At 45.7% G+C, this 16,032-nt stretch overlaps 1 protein-coding gene across 1 annotated transcript in view; it reads right to left on the bottom strand.

Annotated features, from left to right (window-relative positions):
• Positions 1 to 9,470: 9,470 nt before the first annotated feature.
• USP48 (ubiquitin specific peptidase 48) overlaps positions 9,471 to 16,032 on the bottom strand; it is a 103,431-nt gene continuing 96,869 nt past the window's right edge. Inside the window, exons 26-27 of the mRNA XM_011990133.1 lie at positions 11,384 to 11,410; positions 9,471 to 10,006 (exon numbers count right to left, since the gene is read on the bottom strand). Coding sequence (XP_011845523.1) covers positions 9,984 to 10,006; positions 11,384 to 11,410 — 50 coding nt within the window. The 3' untranslated portion in view covers positions 9,471 to 9,983. The remainder of the gene's footprint in view (positions 10,007 to 11,383; positions 11,411 to 16,032) is intronic.

Genomic DNA, 16,032 nt, shown 5'->3' with positions numbered 1-16,032 from the left:
GGAGGAGGGCTCTGGGTGCCCCCATTTTACAGGTGGGGAAACTGAGGACCAGAGAGGGGCAGGAACTGGCTTAGGGTTACACAGCTAGAGAGTGTGGTAGGACCTGGGCGAGAGCCCAGCGGTCCAGGCAACAGCCCACGCTCCAAGGGGACTGGGACAACTTCTGGAACAAGTGGAGACGTCGGGATAGGTGGGGGCTACGGCCCCCATGGGCTCCGCTTGTCTGCAGGGGCGGGAGGAAGGCGCACAGGCTTCGCTGGGCGAGGAAGCTGCTGCGCCCTGGCTGACGCCCTCCTCGCCCGGGCGCTTGGTGCGCTTCCTGGCAGAGGCCACGCGGTTGACCCTCGCCATCCCATTCGCGGTTCTTGGACTTTCTGGACTGGGCAGCTCGCCCCCGCCCCAACCTAGCCCGGGCCCAGGGCGGGTATGGGGAGGGGAGCCGCAGGCCACGGAGAAGTGGAAGGGAGGCACCGGGAGGAGAGTGGGATCAGGATAAGAGCGAAAACCCAGGCAGGAAGGGGGCGCAGAGATCACCCCAGCCTCAATTCCAAGGCCCAGGGAGAGTTAGAGACTTGCCCAACGTCCACAGCAAGTGAGCAGCCTGCCCACTCGAGTCCCTTCTTTGATGGCCAACAGAGCCTGAGGCTCCTGTGCCCCACTCCCCACCAAGGGGGAGCCCACACCCACACCTCTTTCTGTTCTCCACGGAGCTCCCTCCCCAGGGGACAGCCCACATGAAGCAAAGAAACTCGCAGTGGGTCTGCAAGGCCAGAACTGCAGGGGACAAGGGGTGACGGTATGGTTGGTGGCTCCAAAGTCATGAACTCGTGGCAGAACACTGGTGTTCCAGGGGGATCTCTGGGATCTCTGGATCTCACCCCAATGTTCTAAGAACTGGGAAAACAGGCTGCAAAAGGCGTAAAGACAAACCTCTGTCTCAACCATTTGGAATTGGTGGCTCAAGCCACCTCCAAGGTCAGCAAGTCCAATAGGCCCGCTTCACAGATAATATTTAGGGAGGGGAAAGTCCAAGTCATGTACTCAATATATTTCTTGAGCATCTACTGTGTGCTTAAAACCACAACTGTCACTTCCAGCTCCCACTATTTTCCTGGCCACATGGGCTCTTTTTCACAAAAGAAAAGATCCGAGGTCTTCAGCAACCCTTACATCAGCCTCTGGAGGATCTGAGACATGCAAGCCTCCAGGTTTTCAGTCCCACAGGGGCTGGGGACCAGAGTCATGTTTCCCAGTCAAGACTCTCACCCCCGTGGATAAGAGGTAAGGGGGAACAGCAGGAAATGCCCCACCGTCACGCCACCCATCCACCCACCTGTGAAAGGGCAGAGGGGAAGGTAGGAGATCAGGCACTTGTTCTTTTCAGTCCCGTGTGGATTTCTCCCTCCAGCAAGCTTCCCCAGCTGCATATGGGAAAGAGACCCCAGCCCAGGGGGGTTTCTCAAACTTCTAACAGCACAGGAGCGGTCTGTAAATGCAGATTGAGATTCAGTGGACCTGGAGCCTGAGCTCCTGCATTTATAACGAAGCTTCGTGGCACTGCTGGCGCTGCCGGGCTGCAGACATCCTGAGCAGCACTGGTAGAACAAGGCAAGTTGTCAGGACGGGAGGAAGACTCCTGCAGTATCACATGCTCACTCAGGGCCCACCTGACCCCGGGGGCCCTTTGATCTCCGGCCTAGGAATACACCAGGACTATAGAGTTGGCTCAAACACTGTAATAAAAAGGCAAGAAGTTGAATGAGGCTGGCCAAGGCGCTTCTGGGGATGGTGAGGAAGGGGCTATGGGGGTAGCAACTGCACTAGACAGGTATGTCCTGAGGGCTCTGGTCCTGGGAGATGCTTGGTGAAATACATCCTATTTATGAAATGCCAACGGAATGCCTATAGACCTTCAAGGGCAGCATGTACTGGGGCTGGCTCATCTTCAGCAGGGGCGGGGCTCACAGATCTCAGAAGTACATGAATTCCAGGATCCTTTTAAGCACCATGTCTCCACCCATCCTTTGGCTTTTTTATGCATTGCTCCTTGAATTCAATTCTGAGCACAATCTCCATGCTTCTTGCTTCCCTAACTCCTGTTCCAAAAGGGCCCCTTTCTCCACCATGCTGTAAGACAGACCCTCAATTCTGGCCAGGCATTGCTGATGGTACATCCCAGAGTGCTGAGTGGAGACAAAGGTGTGCCACCTGAGCTGGAGGGAGGGGGCAGATGGAGGCACTGGAGATGCAGAAATGCAGCAAGCCAAGGAGTACAGCTCTGTGACCTCCTTCATGGTCCCATAACCTTCTGGAGTCTGGACCTGCAGACTCCAAGGTCCCTAAGAGCCCAAGAGCCTATTAGCATGGGGGTACTGAATGTCCCCGACCCTGGCTGAGTAGACCAAAGAACGAAGGCTCTCCTGTGCCAGGCGTCTCTATTTCTTCTTTATAATCCAGGAGCTTTTCAATTACCGCATTTTCCTCTTTACAGAAAACCTCCCTCAATGTAAGAGGCTTATAATCTCCCATGTGTCCTAGGGGGCACCATTCTGAGACTGTCAGGGTCCCTGGTGAGGAGGCAGCACGTGCCGTAGGGGGCTGGGCACAGAGCTTGGCATGGAGCCTAGCTACTGAGGGGGAAGATTGGACAAAGGCCCCGGAGCTTTGCTTTCCCTGTCCTATTTCAATCCAAACCACTCAGGACTGACCACTCACGCATGGCTGCCTCTGGGCACAAGCCTTGTCTCAGACACTTAATATGTTGCGACTCAGCCACCATCTCTGTGGTCCCGATCACTGAGAAATGAAAGCTGGCTTTAAAAATCTGGCATCCAAGAAGGCCAGAGAACGAAAACATGGGTGGCACCACAGTAAACTCCAAATAATGCACGAGACTGCGGGTGGGGGAGGGAGGAAGAGTCCTAAAATGGGAATGATGCCTCTTGGAAAGAACTCCCCATCTCTGCCCACCCACTCTTTCCCAGTCAGATCAAATGGAAGAAAAACTGAGATAGGGCTTGCCCACCAGAGCAAGTAGAAGAAAACCCCAAAGCAGCAAGTCCTCAAGGTGTGCTGTCCACAGAGCAGCAGGTAAGGTCTAGGAAAGGCCGGCAAGGAGGGTGGGCTTCAGGGGCGGCTTGGAGCAGAGGACAGTTCCACTGCAGGCAGAGCAAGGCAGGATGAAGAGTGGCAGTAGGTGCCAGGGCACATGCATCAGGGAAGGGCCAGAGGCCCCCGTCTGGGCGGGAGGCTGCCAAGCTGGTGCAGCAGACATGGCAGAGACTACTGGGGGACCCACCCTGGGGTTAGAGGTTTTTGGATCATGAATGTGAAGAAGTCCCTGTTTTGAGGACAAAGCAGCCTGAAGGTGGGGACAGTACAGGTCAAACCAAAGTAATAAAAAGAGCTCTCCCCCAAGGGGCCATGGAAAACTTCTAGCAGATTCCGAAGTAGCTGTTCTTTTTTCCTTACTGAGGATGTACCATGTGGGCCACTGTGGGTCACAGTGGTAAGATGGCCAGAGCCCTGCTCTCAGGGAGCTACAACAGTCTAGCACTAATTAGGTTGATTCATTTGTGGGGGATGGAGTGGTTTTAGGTGCAGACATAAAATCCTGCCCGGCCCTAACTCTGGCTTCCAGTACAGGAAATAAACAGTACACTCTAGTTCCAGTACTCAGTCTAGTACGACTTGGAGCCTCCTTTATCCAGAGAACCAGAGACATGCTGTGGATGAGTGAGAAGATGCTACAAAAACTCCAGACAAACCAACCAAAGAGGCAGCTCAGAGACTAATAAAACAAGAGAAGTCCTGAGAGGTAGTCCTGTTTGGTGGCTTTCCAAATGTACTGCCTGGAGCTTCCTCAAGGGAGTAGGTGGGTGTGGGAGGAGGCCCCACTATCTCCTTCCACGGAGTTCATGTTTGACAACTTCTACACATCCCACTTCCTTTCAGAGAGAACGCTGAGGCTCAAAGGGGAACAGACTTGTCCAGGATCATAAAAGGAACTGGTTGCAGTTTAGCATTCCCTTGGTTACAAAACACCAGAGCACCAGGGAAAGGAAAACCCAGATAGAACTGTGCGGAGGCCAGTGTGCCAGCAGGCAACAATCCAACCCAGGCAGTGGCTGCGTCGGCCTCCTGGCCTCCCTGGAGTGCATGCCCCACTTCCTGTGGCTGAGGGCCTGCCTTGCCTGGCAGCACTAATGCAGATTTGGAATTCAAGCAGCCATTCCAGCTGCTGTTATAAGGCTGGCTCTCTCCCTGTCCGAGAGCAATTTCACTTCAAAGGCCCTCCAAGTCCTTGAAAGCAGGGTGTTTTTTTTTTTTTTTTCAGCATGTTGGGGAGAAACAGATGATGCCCTCTATTTGAGATCAATACAGTAATTATGTTGGACAAGCTCTTAGGGCTAACTTGAGGGGGAATTCACAGCCTCATGAATGAGGAGTGTGAAAGCACACGGAATGAGAAGGGCCAGCCTGCCACCCGCGCTTCGCTTGTGGGATGCAGCCCGTTACACAGTAGGATCCCCTTCTGCAGCAACCTTGGTCTGGCCTCTGCTGGGTGAGACACAGCAGAGGCTCAATCTACTACAAGCTGGTGCAGGTCTCAATTCTAAAGTCAAACCAGGCCAGGCACAGTGGCTCACTCCTGTAATCCCAGTACTTTGGGAGGCCAAGGCGGGCAGATCACTTGAGGTCAGGAGTTTGAGACCAGCCTGACCAACATGGTGAAACCCCATCTCTACTAAAAATACAAAAATGCTGGGTGCAGTGGCTCATGCCTGCAATCCCAGCACTTTGGGAGGCCGAGGAGGGCGGATCACAAGGTCAAGAGATCAACACCATCCTGGCCAACATGGTGAAACCCTGTCTCTACTAAAAATACAAAAATGAGCTGGGCATGGTGGCACGTGCCTGTAGTCCCAGCTACTGGGGAGGCTGAGGCAGGAGAATCACTTGAACCCTGGAGGCAGAGGTTGCAGCACGGCACTCCAGCCTGGGGACAGAGCAAGCCTTCCCCCAAAAAAAAAAAAAAAAAAAAAATTAGCCAGGCGTGGTGGCAGACGTCTGTAGTCCCAGCTACTGGGGAGGCTGAGGCAGGAGAATCACTTGAACCCTGGAGGCAGAGGTTGCAGCACGGCACTCCAGCCTGGTGACAGAGCAAGACTTCACCTCAAAAAAAAAAAAAAAAAAATTAGCCAGGCGTGGTGGCAGACATCTGTAATCCCAGCTACTCAGGAGGCTGAGGCACAAGAATCGCTTGGACCCAGGAGGCAGAGGTTGCAGTGAGCCAAGACCGTGCCACTGTACTCCAGCCTGGGCAAGAGAACAAGACTCAGTCTCAAAAAATAAAATAAAATAAAATAAAGTTAAACCAATGTCACTTTGAAGAGGTCATATTAACTCCTGGCAAGCCACAATTCTGCAACCTCCTCCTTCCTCATATCTAGTGAGTCTCAAGAGATACTAAACCTTACCATATGCAGATATCTCACATGGTTAGTATCATGTATTTATTTGGTAACTGGGTCTATCATTTGTTGGGGGAGGGGAGACTTAAGAAATACCTGTTTCGTGTACTCTACCCTTGAACGATATTATTCACTAAGTGTCACCAGGTAAATAAATAATGAAAAACACAATTCTCGGACCAGGAAGTGACCTCTGAGCACCAGCCACAGGCCTCCACATGGCTTTGCTTCCCGGTGCCCGCAGAGCCCTGCCTCGGCAGCTCGAGACATCTGTTCCTGATATTCTTGGCAATGACGATCAAAACAACTGAAGCTGCCCCTTTGGGGCAGAAACTGCCCATCACTGAGACATAAATCTTCAACATGCATTCTAAGCGTGTTTCAAATACCTTTCAACATGACCCTGCAAGATAAACACCGAATCGAGAAGCCTTGCAGTTTGGCCATTGGCTTTATTATCCTTATGGGACAGAAGGAAAGATTATGCAGCAGGATGGTGGAACACCTGTCTAGCTATCATTTTAGCTGGAAGGGCTTGAAGTAAAACGTAGTTTCTAAAGTTCTCAGACAAGATGCTCCAGGTAGCCTGGCTATGTGGTTACAAGACCTCCTTTTGAAGACTTGCAGAAGAGATTCCAACAGCATTTCCTCAGAAAGGCAACCGTTTTTCTAACTACAAAGAAAAATCCAAAGCCTTTTGCCTCAACAATATTATTGCTTAATCCTCTGAGTGTAGTAAACAAAAATGGCAAATACTGTTACTTTTAGAGATGAAGAAATTAAGGTAAAGCAAGATTGTCACTTTTCTTAGTTACAAGGTAAATGGTGACATTATCTGTAACACAGGTGGTCCAACTTCTACAACTCCACACTTTCAACACCTGCCTGTATGTTTATGTGCTATCTGGATAGCAAGCGGACTTCATAGCCCAATTAACGTCAGAAGGGGGAAAAAAAATCCAAGGTTTGGGATATATGGGATGGAGAAGTGGTTTTTGTCTTCCAATGAGACTGTCTACCTGGCACACAGGACCTGACACAGAAATGTTGCTCAGGGAAATCAACAAAGTGCTATTTTACGAATGTTTATAATTTGTACTTTAATGAAAAATAGAGGGTTCCAATAATGTTGATAATCAAATCCCCAGCCAGTATTTCTGCCCATAGAATGTCTAGGAGATGGGTGTGTGTGTGGGGTGTGGGGGGGAGAGTGATGCCAGCTTTCAGAATGAGAAATGTTGTTGGCAAAACCCTGCACTCTGGGGTGGGGGTGGGAGTATGGGACGTTATCATAAATGTGCACTTTTTTTTTTTTTTTTTTTGTGACAGGGTCTCACTCTGTCGCCCAAGCTGAGTGCAGTGGTGTGATCACAGCTCACCGCAGCCTCGACCTCCTGGGGTCAAGCAATTATCTTGCCTCGGTCTCCTGAGTAGCTGGGGCCACTGGCGTACCTGGCTAGTTTTTGTTTTATTATAGAGATGAAGTCTCACTATGTTGCTCAGGCTGGGAAAATCTTCGTAAAATGCAAACGCTGGCTTTTCATCTGCATGCACTGTGTTCGCAGTCCCCTGCAACACTGAACGAGCTGAGGACTAAAGTGCCCGAGAGAAAGGATATGATTCTGCCCCACGATTCTGTAACAGGAAAGACAGGCTTTCCTGCTCATTTCGCTTCAGCAGTTTGTTTAGACAGAGATAAATCATCGCCTGGGTTTTTAAAACAGGTTATTCAACCTGAGCATTAGATTCCAATATTAACCAGAGTCTGATGAGCAGATCTATGACCACATGGACCAACCAAAAGGACATTTAAAATAACGGAAAAATTCACTCTGGATTATGATTCCACAGAAATAAAAGGGCACTCATATCTTTTTAATTTGGCCAGAAGGTTAACAGTAATTCTAAACAACAGAGTTCATAAATACACAGAAAGATACTTACTCCCCAGGAAATGAAGACACCCAAATGCAGCCTATTTCAGTTCGTGGTGACAATCTGTACCAGTGTAGTATGTTGTACACATCCGTTTGAGATTAAAGAATGGTCAGAAATATAAAAGGGAAAAGACCCAAGCTTCATTATACCTTGTACAGGAGATTAATCTAATATAAAAAAGTACACATGCACAGCATTAGAACCCCAACACAAAGAGTCTCTGAACTTTTCACAGTCCAGAAGGCAAATGGACTCCATCTATTCGTAATTACAGAAACGAGAATCGGGCTTTAGATTATACCCTTTACCTGTACAGGGAAGTACAAAGTGAGAAGGGTGGCAATGCAAAGCCATTCAATACAAGCATACGTGTCTTTGCAACTCTGCCTACTATGGGTGGGAGAGGCCCCAGTCCAGGATTTCTAAGAGCACAGGAGTGGCCTGTGGATGCAGATTCCGATTCAGTGGGTCTAGGGCCTGATCTCCTGCCTTTGTAATAAAGCTTCATAGTGTCGCTGGAGCCGCTGGGCTGCAGTTACTTTGAGCAGTGCCGGCAGAACAAGGCAAGTTGTCAGAGCAGGAGGAAGATGACCCTGAGCTACTCGCTTGGGGTCTACCCCACCCCTTGGCAGAGGTAATAAAGAAGTCAGTACTCAGAGCAGGTACCAGCCTGAAAGATTTACAAAAGGCTGTTATTTTGTAGCACTGCAGGAGGAAAAAATACCCAAGTAACAAATTTCAAAACTGTTATCAACAGCAAATTGGGGAAAATGTATCAGATTTCTGGGGGCTACTAACATGTTTATGTCAATCCCCGAAAAGAACGTTCTCTGGCCAACAAGCTTCTTTGTAAGGAAAAGGAAGCCGCTTCAAGCATTATGTGAACTTGTATAAAAGTCTTTACCTTGAGAAAGAAGAAGTTTGTGTTATACTTTTAGGCTCCTGCATTCATTTCTTTGGAGCTAATAAAACAATGAGATCTAAAAATCAGGATCCATCAGCTCAAGTTCAAGTCCTTCACCTGTGCCAACCGCAAGACCAGAACAGCTGGTCTCTTGGTTCCGCTCCTAGGATGGCTTCTGAGGGGGGCTATGTGCAGCTCTCACCTTCTCCCACAGGCTCATTAGAGACCCCCTGCCTCCTCAGAGGGCACAGACTGAATACATTAGAAACACAGAGGGGAAACACAAACACGAAGTTAGAATTTTACTAAACAGCCATAATTACTCTGACAAAAGGAGCCATTCAAAAGGGATGCTGCCAAGGTTATTGGGTCTCAAACCACAATCTGCCTTCCCCATCCATTATCTGAGTTCAAATTTTCATGAAAGGGGGAAAACGCCTTGCACAAACCCAAGGCCAAGAAAAATGTTAACAAGAGAGATGCCTAAGCTAGCATCTCAGCCACAAACTTATACATACGTACTCAACAGAGAAAACTTTTTTTTTTAAAGGAAAAACTCCAGACTTAAGTTCAATTAAAAAAAAACCCTTCAATATTCTTAAGAATATTGCTTCGGTTACGTGTTGCTAAGAATGACAATCCTGAGTTGGATGGACAGCACATCCCCATCCATATACTCTTTTCCTTTTTTAAACAATAGGATCTAAGATATCCTCTCAGGGCATTTTGGAAGAATGCTTTCAAAAAGGGAACTGAGGTCCAAGAAACAGTGACATGGAGAACAGGAAGAACAAGTTTTATAGAAACCTTGTGTTATCCAAATGTACTTCAGTCTGATTTACGCTTCTGATAGGTAGGCAGATTTTTTATTTTCAAACGTGCCAGGTAAAATTCCCACTTTTGAATAACAGCAAAACCGGAAAAAGATGCTTTCACACGTAATAAATGTTCTCCATCCTTTCTGAAATGCACCAAAGCAAAAAGCCTCTGAAGTCAAAAAATGAGACATAATTCCTTGCTCACTGCAGGAGACACGCAAGTGCCCCTCCTTTACCCAACACCAAGAGACCGACGGCCGGGCAGTGTAAGGCGGGTGGCGCTGCAGCTGACATGGAGGAGAGTCTAAATCTGAAGACACTTTTCCACACTTAGGACAAGTTCTTCACTTTCATGCTTTATTGAAAGTAGAATATGAATCAAAGACAGGCATTGGTAAGCAGGTTATGTCTCTAAAATTACTTTTCGTTCAGAGCAGAATGTTGTCTCATCTACTTGATACAATCCTTTATGGACCAACGCATCTGGTATGAAACTCGAGCAAGGAAATATAACAGAACTTTATTCCCTCCCACGACTATAAATCTCATATGTAAACATGATTTACTATTACTGCTACTAAACTTGTTCCGTCTTTACTTGCCCCCTCCCACCCACCACCCCCCTTAAATATAAAATTGGAAACATTTCCTTCAAGTCTGATGTCCATCAGTGCAATCTGCTTTATTTGACATAAGGCATTTGGGACAGTCACGTTTGAATCGATTTCTGCCTTTTGGAAGGGGCATGTAATGGTTTAATTCTTAAATCCACCTTTGCTTTAATGCCCTAACATGTCAAACTCCTCTTCCCCTCTGGTCATTTCTTAGCAGTCAGCAAGTATTCAAAGATTAATGTCCAAGAAGACCAGTACCTGGGAAAAGAAACACACGTGGAGGGATAGTTGTGAACTACAGATTAAAAGGTCATGGATTCCATTTACCAAGAACACATCATCAACAGGGAACATCCAATTTAATAAATGAACACAGCAGCACCTTGGTGTGGGAGGATAAGACAAAATACCAGCAGACTCCAGGCTCTACGCTAAATCACATTTCTGTTGAAAGCCATGTGCTTCCTAAGTGTATCTTCACACAAACTAACCAGATTTTATTGATGCTTTCATTTAATGACCGTTTTTCTTTTTTGAGACAGTTTCACTCTTGTTGCCCAGGCTAGAGTGCCATGGTGCAATCTTGGCTCACTGCAACCTTCACCTCCCAGGTTCAAGCAATTCTCCTGTCTCAGCCTCCCAAGTCGCTGGGATTACAGGTGCATGCCACCACGCCTGGCTAATTTTTGTATTTTTAGTAGAGACGGGGTTTCACCATGTTGGCCAGACTGGTCTCGAACTCCTGACCTCAAGTGACCCAGCTGACTTGACCTCCCAAAGTGCTGGGATTACAGGCAAGAGCCACCGTGCCCAGCCAGTGACCATTTTTCATAAAGACATTTTTTGCTTTGTTTTGACCCATCAGGAGTCCCTTTGTAGTGGGAACATGCAGACAACAAAGCTGCAGCAAGAGGAAGACTTCATTTCGGCCAGTAGATTTGTCTCTTATTTGCTTTAGCAAGGAATACCTGGTATGTGATTCAAAGTCATTCCTTAGCAAAATCACAGCCTGCCATGGGCTTCTGGAGTAGCCGGCAAAGAATCAAGACAGCAACAGGAAAATCCGAAAACGTCAAAGGTCTGCATCTGATGACTTCTTGAATATTATCGGTGTGCACAACTACATGGCCCAGATGTAGTACGAGCACCACCGTGTCTCCTCTTGAAGTAATAATCCAACAAATGCCTTAATGCTAAGTGATTAATTAAATCTTTTCACTGAACCTGATAAAATCTGACAAATTCTTGTACCACTAATTCTTAATAGTTACACACAAACTGTTTTGCTCTAGGAGGGGACTTGATAGGAAGAACTGGGAAAAGGTTAAAAATAAATCTCGAAATGCCACTAGCTAATTTCCCAACCTCCCATAAAATGAGAAAGGGAAGGCCAAATGGACATCTGGCAAGAAACAGTTCTCACACACAGGCCCCAGCTGAGGCCCCATCTGAGGCTTGAGTGTTGAAAAAGATAATGAAGAAGCTTGAATAAGAAATGCATTTAACTAAAATTAATTTCAGTCATGAGACTCAGATTGGATTAAAATTTAAAAATCAAATTATAGCCTTCGCTTTAATAGAAAATTACAGGATGACTCTGACATTCATGAACAAAACATGACAAATGTAACTTACCTTTAAACCCTTCTTCTGGCATACAAACTGAAAAAAAGAAAAAAAGTAATTCTAAATTGAAAAGATTGTCATGACAGACAGTAATAAGATCACTTCAATGCTTAAAGACAAAGTTTAAAATAACTTTTGATTATCTTAGTCACCTGTAATAATCATCTTTGAAGTTATGGATGTTATTAATCTCAGAACAATCTTTGTTTCTGTTTTTATCAAAGCAATACATATGCATCATTTAAAAAGTCAAATACTGACAGGACAAGGTTTGTAACTGGGGCACACCTTGTGCACGACTCTAGGAGTGGCCTGGGGGGAAGCCACGTAGCTGACTCCTCCGGACTTGTGTCTCTCGGCCTCTTCCTCCCGTTCCCAAGTTCTGGAAGGAGTCACTTTTGACTCTCATAGCAGCTTCTTCTGGTGTTTAGCCTATTTCTAAATAACATGCTTTTCATAATTTTATTTATTTATTTATTTTTTTTTTTTGAGAGGGAATCTAGCTCTGTCGCCCAGGCTGGAGTGCAGCGGCATGATCTCAGCTCACTGCAACCAATGCTTTCTGGGTTCCAGCAATTCTCCTGCCTCAGCCTCCCAAGTAGCTGGGATTACAGGCACCTGCTACCACGCCTGGCTAAATTTTGTATTTTTAGTAGAGACAGGGTTTCACCATGTTGGCCAATCCGGTCTTGAACTCTTGACCTCAAGTGATCCACCCGCCTCGGCCTCCCAAAGTGATTACAGGAGTGGGCCATCATGCCCGGCCTACTTCACAATTTTAGATAAAATCTAATAAATTCTTCAGTGAATGATACAAACAGCCATTTCACCGCTTAGATAGCACCTGCCCCTGACCCAGCCTCCTGATGAAGTGGTGTTTGTTGTTGTTAAGCCAGTCTCCAGGGCTGGCATTACTTTTTACTCCATTAATATTGGTCACAGTAGAATGCCTTCGTGCACCTTGGTTTTATTTCCTATGTGGTATGACTTGGTCTTTCTGGGCTTAGTAACTACTGAATTCCTGATGTGTTTCATTTTCTCTGTATTTATCTCCAATTCACATGTAAATTCTTAAAGACTTGTAACCTCTTGAAGACATTCATCATCACTTCCACTTTTCCTTGTGGCATCCCTTCCTGAAGCTCGCGTCCCACCACTCCAATATGGATCAGGTGTCTTCGCTGCCTGCTGAAGAACAGCAGTTCTGAGACTTCCCTTCACCATCTTCTAGGGCATCTTATCCTAGGCTGATCTCCTATTTACTGGGTCCACCGTTGATTTCTTTCTTGATTTAATGTTTAAGAAAAAGAACACATCCTCACACAGTATCTTGGCAGATGGTGCATGACAGATCAATCTTTTGAGGCCTTATATATGTTCAAGGGGCCATCAGGTGTGAGGGTTACAGAATTCTAGATTGGAACTCGCTTTCCCTCAGATCTCGTGGGCACTGCTCCATTATCTCGTCTTCCTGACTTCATCCTGTGAATTCGACTGGCTTTCCCTCCCACTTCTAGATGCTTTTCTGACCGTCTTACCCTTAGTTTTTTACTTACTGTATCAAACCCAGGGTGCAATCATTTTTTACATTTCCATGAACTCTTTTCTATGCTCCAAATGTTCCTTTTATATAGTTCCTCTTCCTATTGTTTGCTTTTTTTTTTTTTTTTGGGGCCATTATTTATAGGTTATTTTCCAGCTTTCTTATGCTTCCTATGCTATTTCCTCGACAAATTTTGGTCCCAGGCTTTCATTCCTCAACTATCTGGCTGCTCATATCTACCTAAGTATGAGGTACTAAAAAGATTTCTGGGCCAGGTGCAGTGGTTCACACCTGTAATCTCAGCAAACTGGGAGGCTGAGGCAGGCAGATCATGAGGTCAGGAGTTCTAGAGCAGCCTGGACAACCATAGTGAAACCCTGTCCCTACTAAAAATACAAAAATTAGCTGGGCATGGTGGCAGGCGCCTGTAGTCCCAGCTACTCGGGAGGCTGAGGCAGAAGAATCGCTTGAACTTAGGAGGGGGAGATTGCAGTGAGCTGAGATCGCGCCACTGCATTCCAGCTTGGGCAACAGTGAGGCTCCATCTCGGGGGGAAAAAAAAAGATGTCTGAAATCTCTGTTCAGTGGGCAATGGTGGGATTGACTAAAGGATGCCTGGGACATGAACCAGCTTTAAAAAAAATACACACAAGGCCAGGTTCAATAGCTCATATCTGTGTTCCCAGCACTTTGGGATGCTGAGATGGGCGGATCATCTGAAGACAGAAATTTGAGACCAGCCTGGCCAATATAGTGAAACCCCGTCTCTACCAAAAATACAAAAGTTAGCCAGGCATGGTGGCACATGCCTATAGCCCCAGCTACCCAGGAGGCTGAGCTAGGAGAATCACTTGAACCCCGGAGGCAGAGTGAGCCATACTGCACTCTAGCCTGGGTGACAGAACGAGGCTCCATCTCAAAAAAATAAAAAATAAAAACCAAACATAATATTTGTACATATTTATGGGGAACAGGTGATATTTTGACATATGCATACAATGTATAATGATCACATCAGGGTATTTAGTATATCCATCACCTTGAATATTATTTCATCTTTTTTGAGACAGAGTCTCAATCTGTCACCCAGGCTTAAGTGTAGTGGCATGATTACAGCCCACTGCAGCCTCCAACTCCTGGGCTCAAGCAATCCACCCACCTCAGCCTCCCAAGTATCTGAGACCACAGGTGCAAGCCACCATGCCTGGCTTTTTAAAATTTGTAGTAGAGACAGGGTCTCACTATGTTGCCCAGGCTGGTCTTGAACTCTTGGGCTCAAGTGATCCACTGCGCCCGGCCTATCATTTCTTTGTGTTGGGAACGTTGCATTATCTTTTCTTCTAGCTCTTTTGAAATATACAACATATCACCCTACTGTGCTATCGAACACCAGAACTTATTCCTTCTATCAAATTCTATGTTTGTACCCATTAACAAACCTCCCTTCATACAGCCCCTTTCCCACCCACTCATAACTATCATTCTACAGCCACAAGATCAGCTTTTTTAGCTCCTACGTATGAGAAAATATAGTATTGTCTTTCTGAGCCTGGCTTATTTCACTTAACATAATTTCCTCCAGTTTCACCCATGTTGCTGCAAATGACAGGATTTCATTTTTTTAATCGCTGAATAATAGTATCCCATTGTATGTGTACATATAAATATAACATATCTTATCATTGCATCTACTGATGGACATGTAGGTTGATTCCATACCTTGGCTGTTGTGAACAGTGCTGCAATAAACATGAGACTGCAGATATCCTTTTGATACACTGATTTCTTTTCCTTTGGATAAATACCACTAGTGGGATTGCTGGATCATATGGCAGTTATATTTTTAGTTTTCTGAGAAACTTCCATACTGTTTTCCATAATGGCTGTACTAATTTACATTCTCACCAACAGTGTATAAGAGTTCCCTTTTCTCTGCATCCTAGTTACATGTTATTGTCTTTTTGATAACAGCCATGCTAACTGGGATAAGGTGGTATCTCACTGTGATTCTGATTTGAATTTCCCTGATGATTAGTGATGCTGAGCATCTTTCATACACCTATTGGCCATGTTTATGTCTTCTTTTGAGAAACATCTATTCAGGTTCATTGCCTACTTTTTAATGAGATTATATTTTCTCCCATTCTACAGGTTGTCTCCTCAACTCTGCTGATTATTTCCTTTGCTGTGCAGAAGCTTTTTAGTTTAATATAGTCCATCTCGTTATTTTTGGTTTTGTTCCCTGTGCTTTGAGGTCTCAGCTAAAATCTCTGTCTAGACCAATGTTTGACAGCATTTCCCCCATATTGAATTCTAGCAATTTCATAGTTTCAAGTCTTACATTTAAGTCTTTAATCCATTTATAGTTGATTTTAACATATAGTGAGAGATGGAGGTCTGGTCTCATTTCTCTGCATATGGATATCCAGTTTTCCCAGCAAAATTTATTGAAGAGGGTGCCCTTTCCCCAATGTATGTTCTTGGTGCTGTTGTCATAAATTAGTTGGCTGTAAATACATGAATTTATGTTTGGATTCTTTATTCTGTTCCATTGTCCTATGTTTTTATACCAATACCATGCTGTTTAGGTTACCATAGCTTTGTAGTATATTTTGAAACCAGGTAGCATGATGCTTCCAGCTTTGTTCTTTTTGTTGAGGATTAAGATTTGGCTATTCAGGGTCTTTTGTGCTTCCATATGAATTTTAGGATTGTATTTTTCTATTTCTGTGAGGAATGTCATTGGTATTTTGATAGGGACTGCATTTAATCTGTAGATTACTTTGGGTAATATGGTAATTTTAACAATATTAATTTTTCTGATCCATGAGCACAGGATGTCTTTCCATTTGTTTGTGTCTTTCAATTTCTTACATTAGTGTTTTGTAGTTTTCCTTGTAGAGGTGTTTCACCTTCTTGGTTAAATTTATTCCTAGGTATTGGCCGGGCGCGGTGGCTCAAGCCTGTAATCCCAGCACTTTGGGAGGCCGAGACGGGTGGATCACAACGTCAGGAGATTGAGACCATCCTGCCTAACACGGTGAAACCCCGTCTCTACTAAAAAATACAAAAAACTACCCGGGCGAGGTGGCGGGCGCCTGTAGTCCCAGCTACT

The sequence above is a fragment of the Mandrillus leucophaeus genome, unplaced genomic scaffold (genome assembly GCF_000951045.1).
Source record: "Mandrillus leucophaeus isolate KB7577 unplaced genomic scaffold, Mleu.le_1.0 Scaffold370, whole genome shotgun sequence".
Taxonomy (NCBI): Eukaryota; Metazoa; Chordata; class Mammalia; order Primates; family Cercopithecidae; genus Mandrillus; species Mandrillus leucophaeus.
Note: the sequence above shows the minus strand (reverse complement) of the source record. Positions and strands in the feature narration are given on the sequence as shown.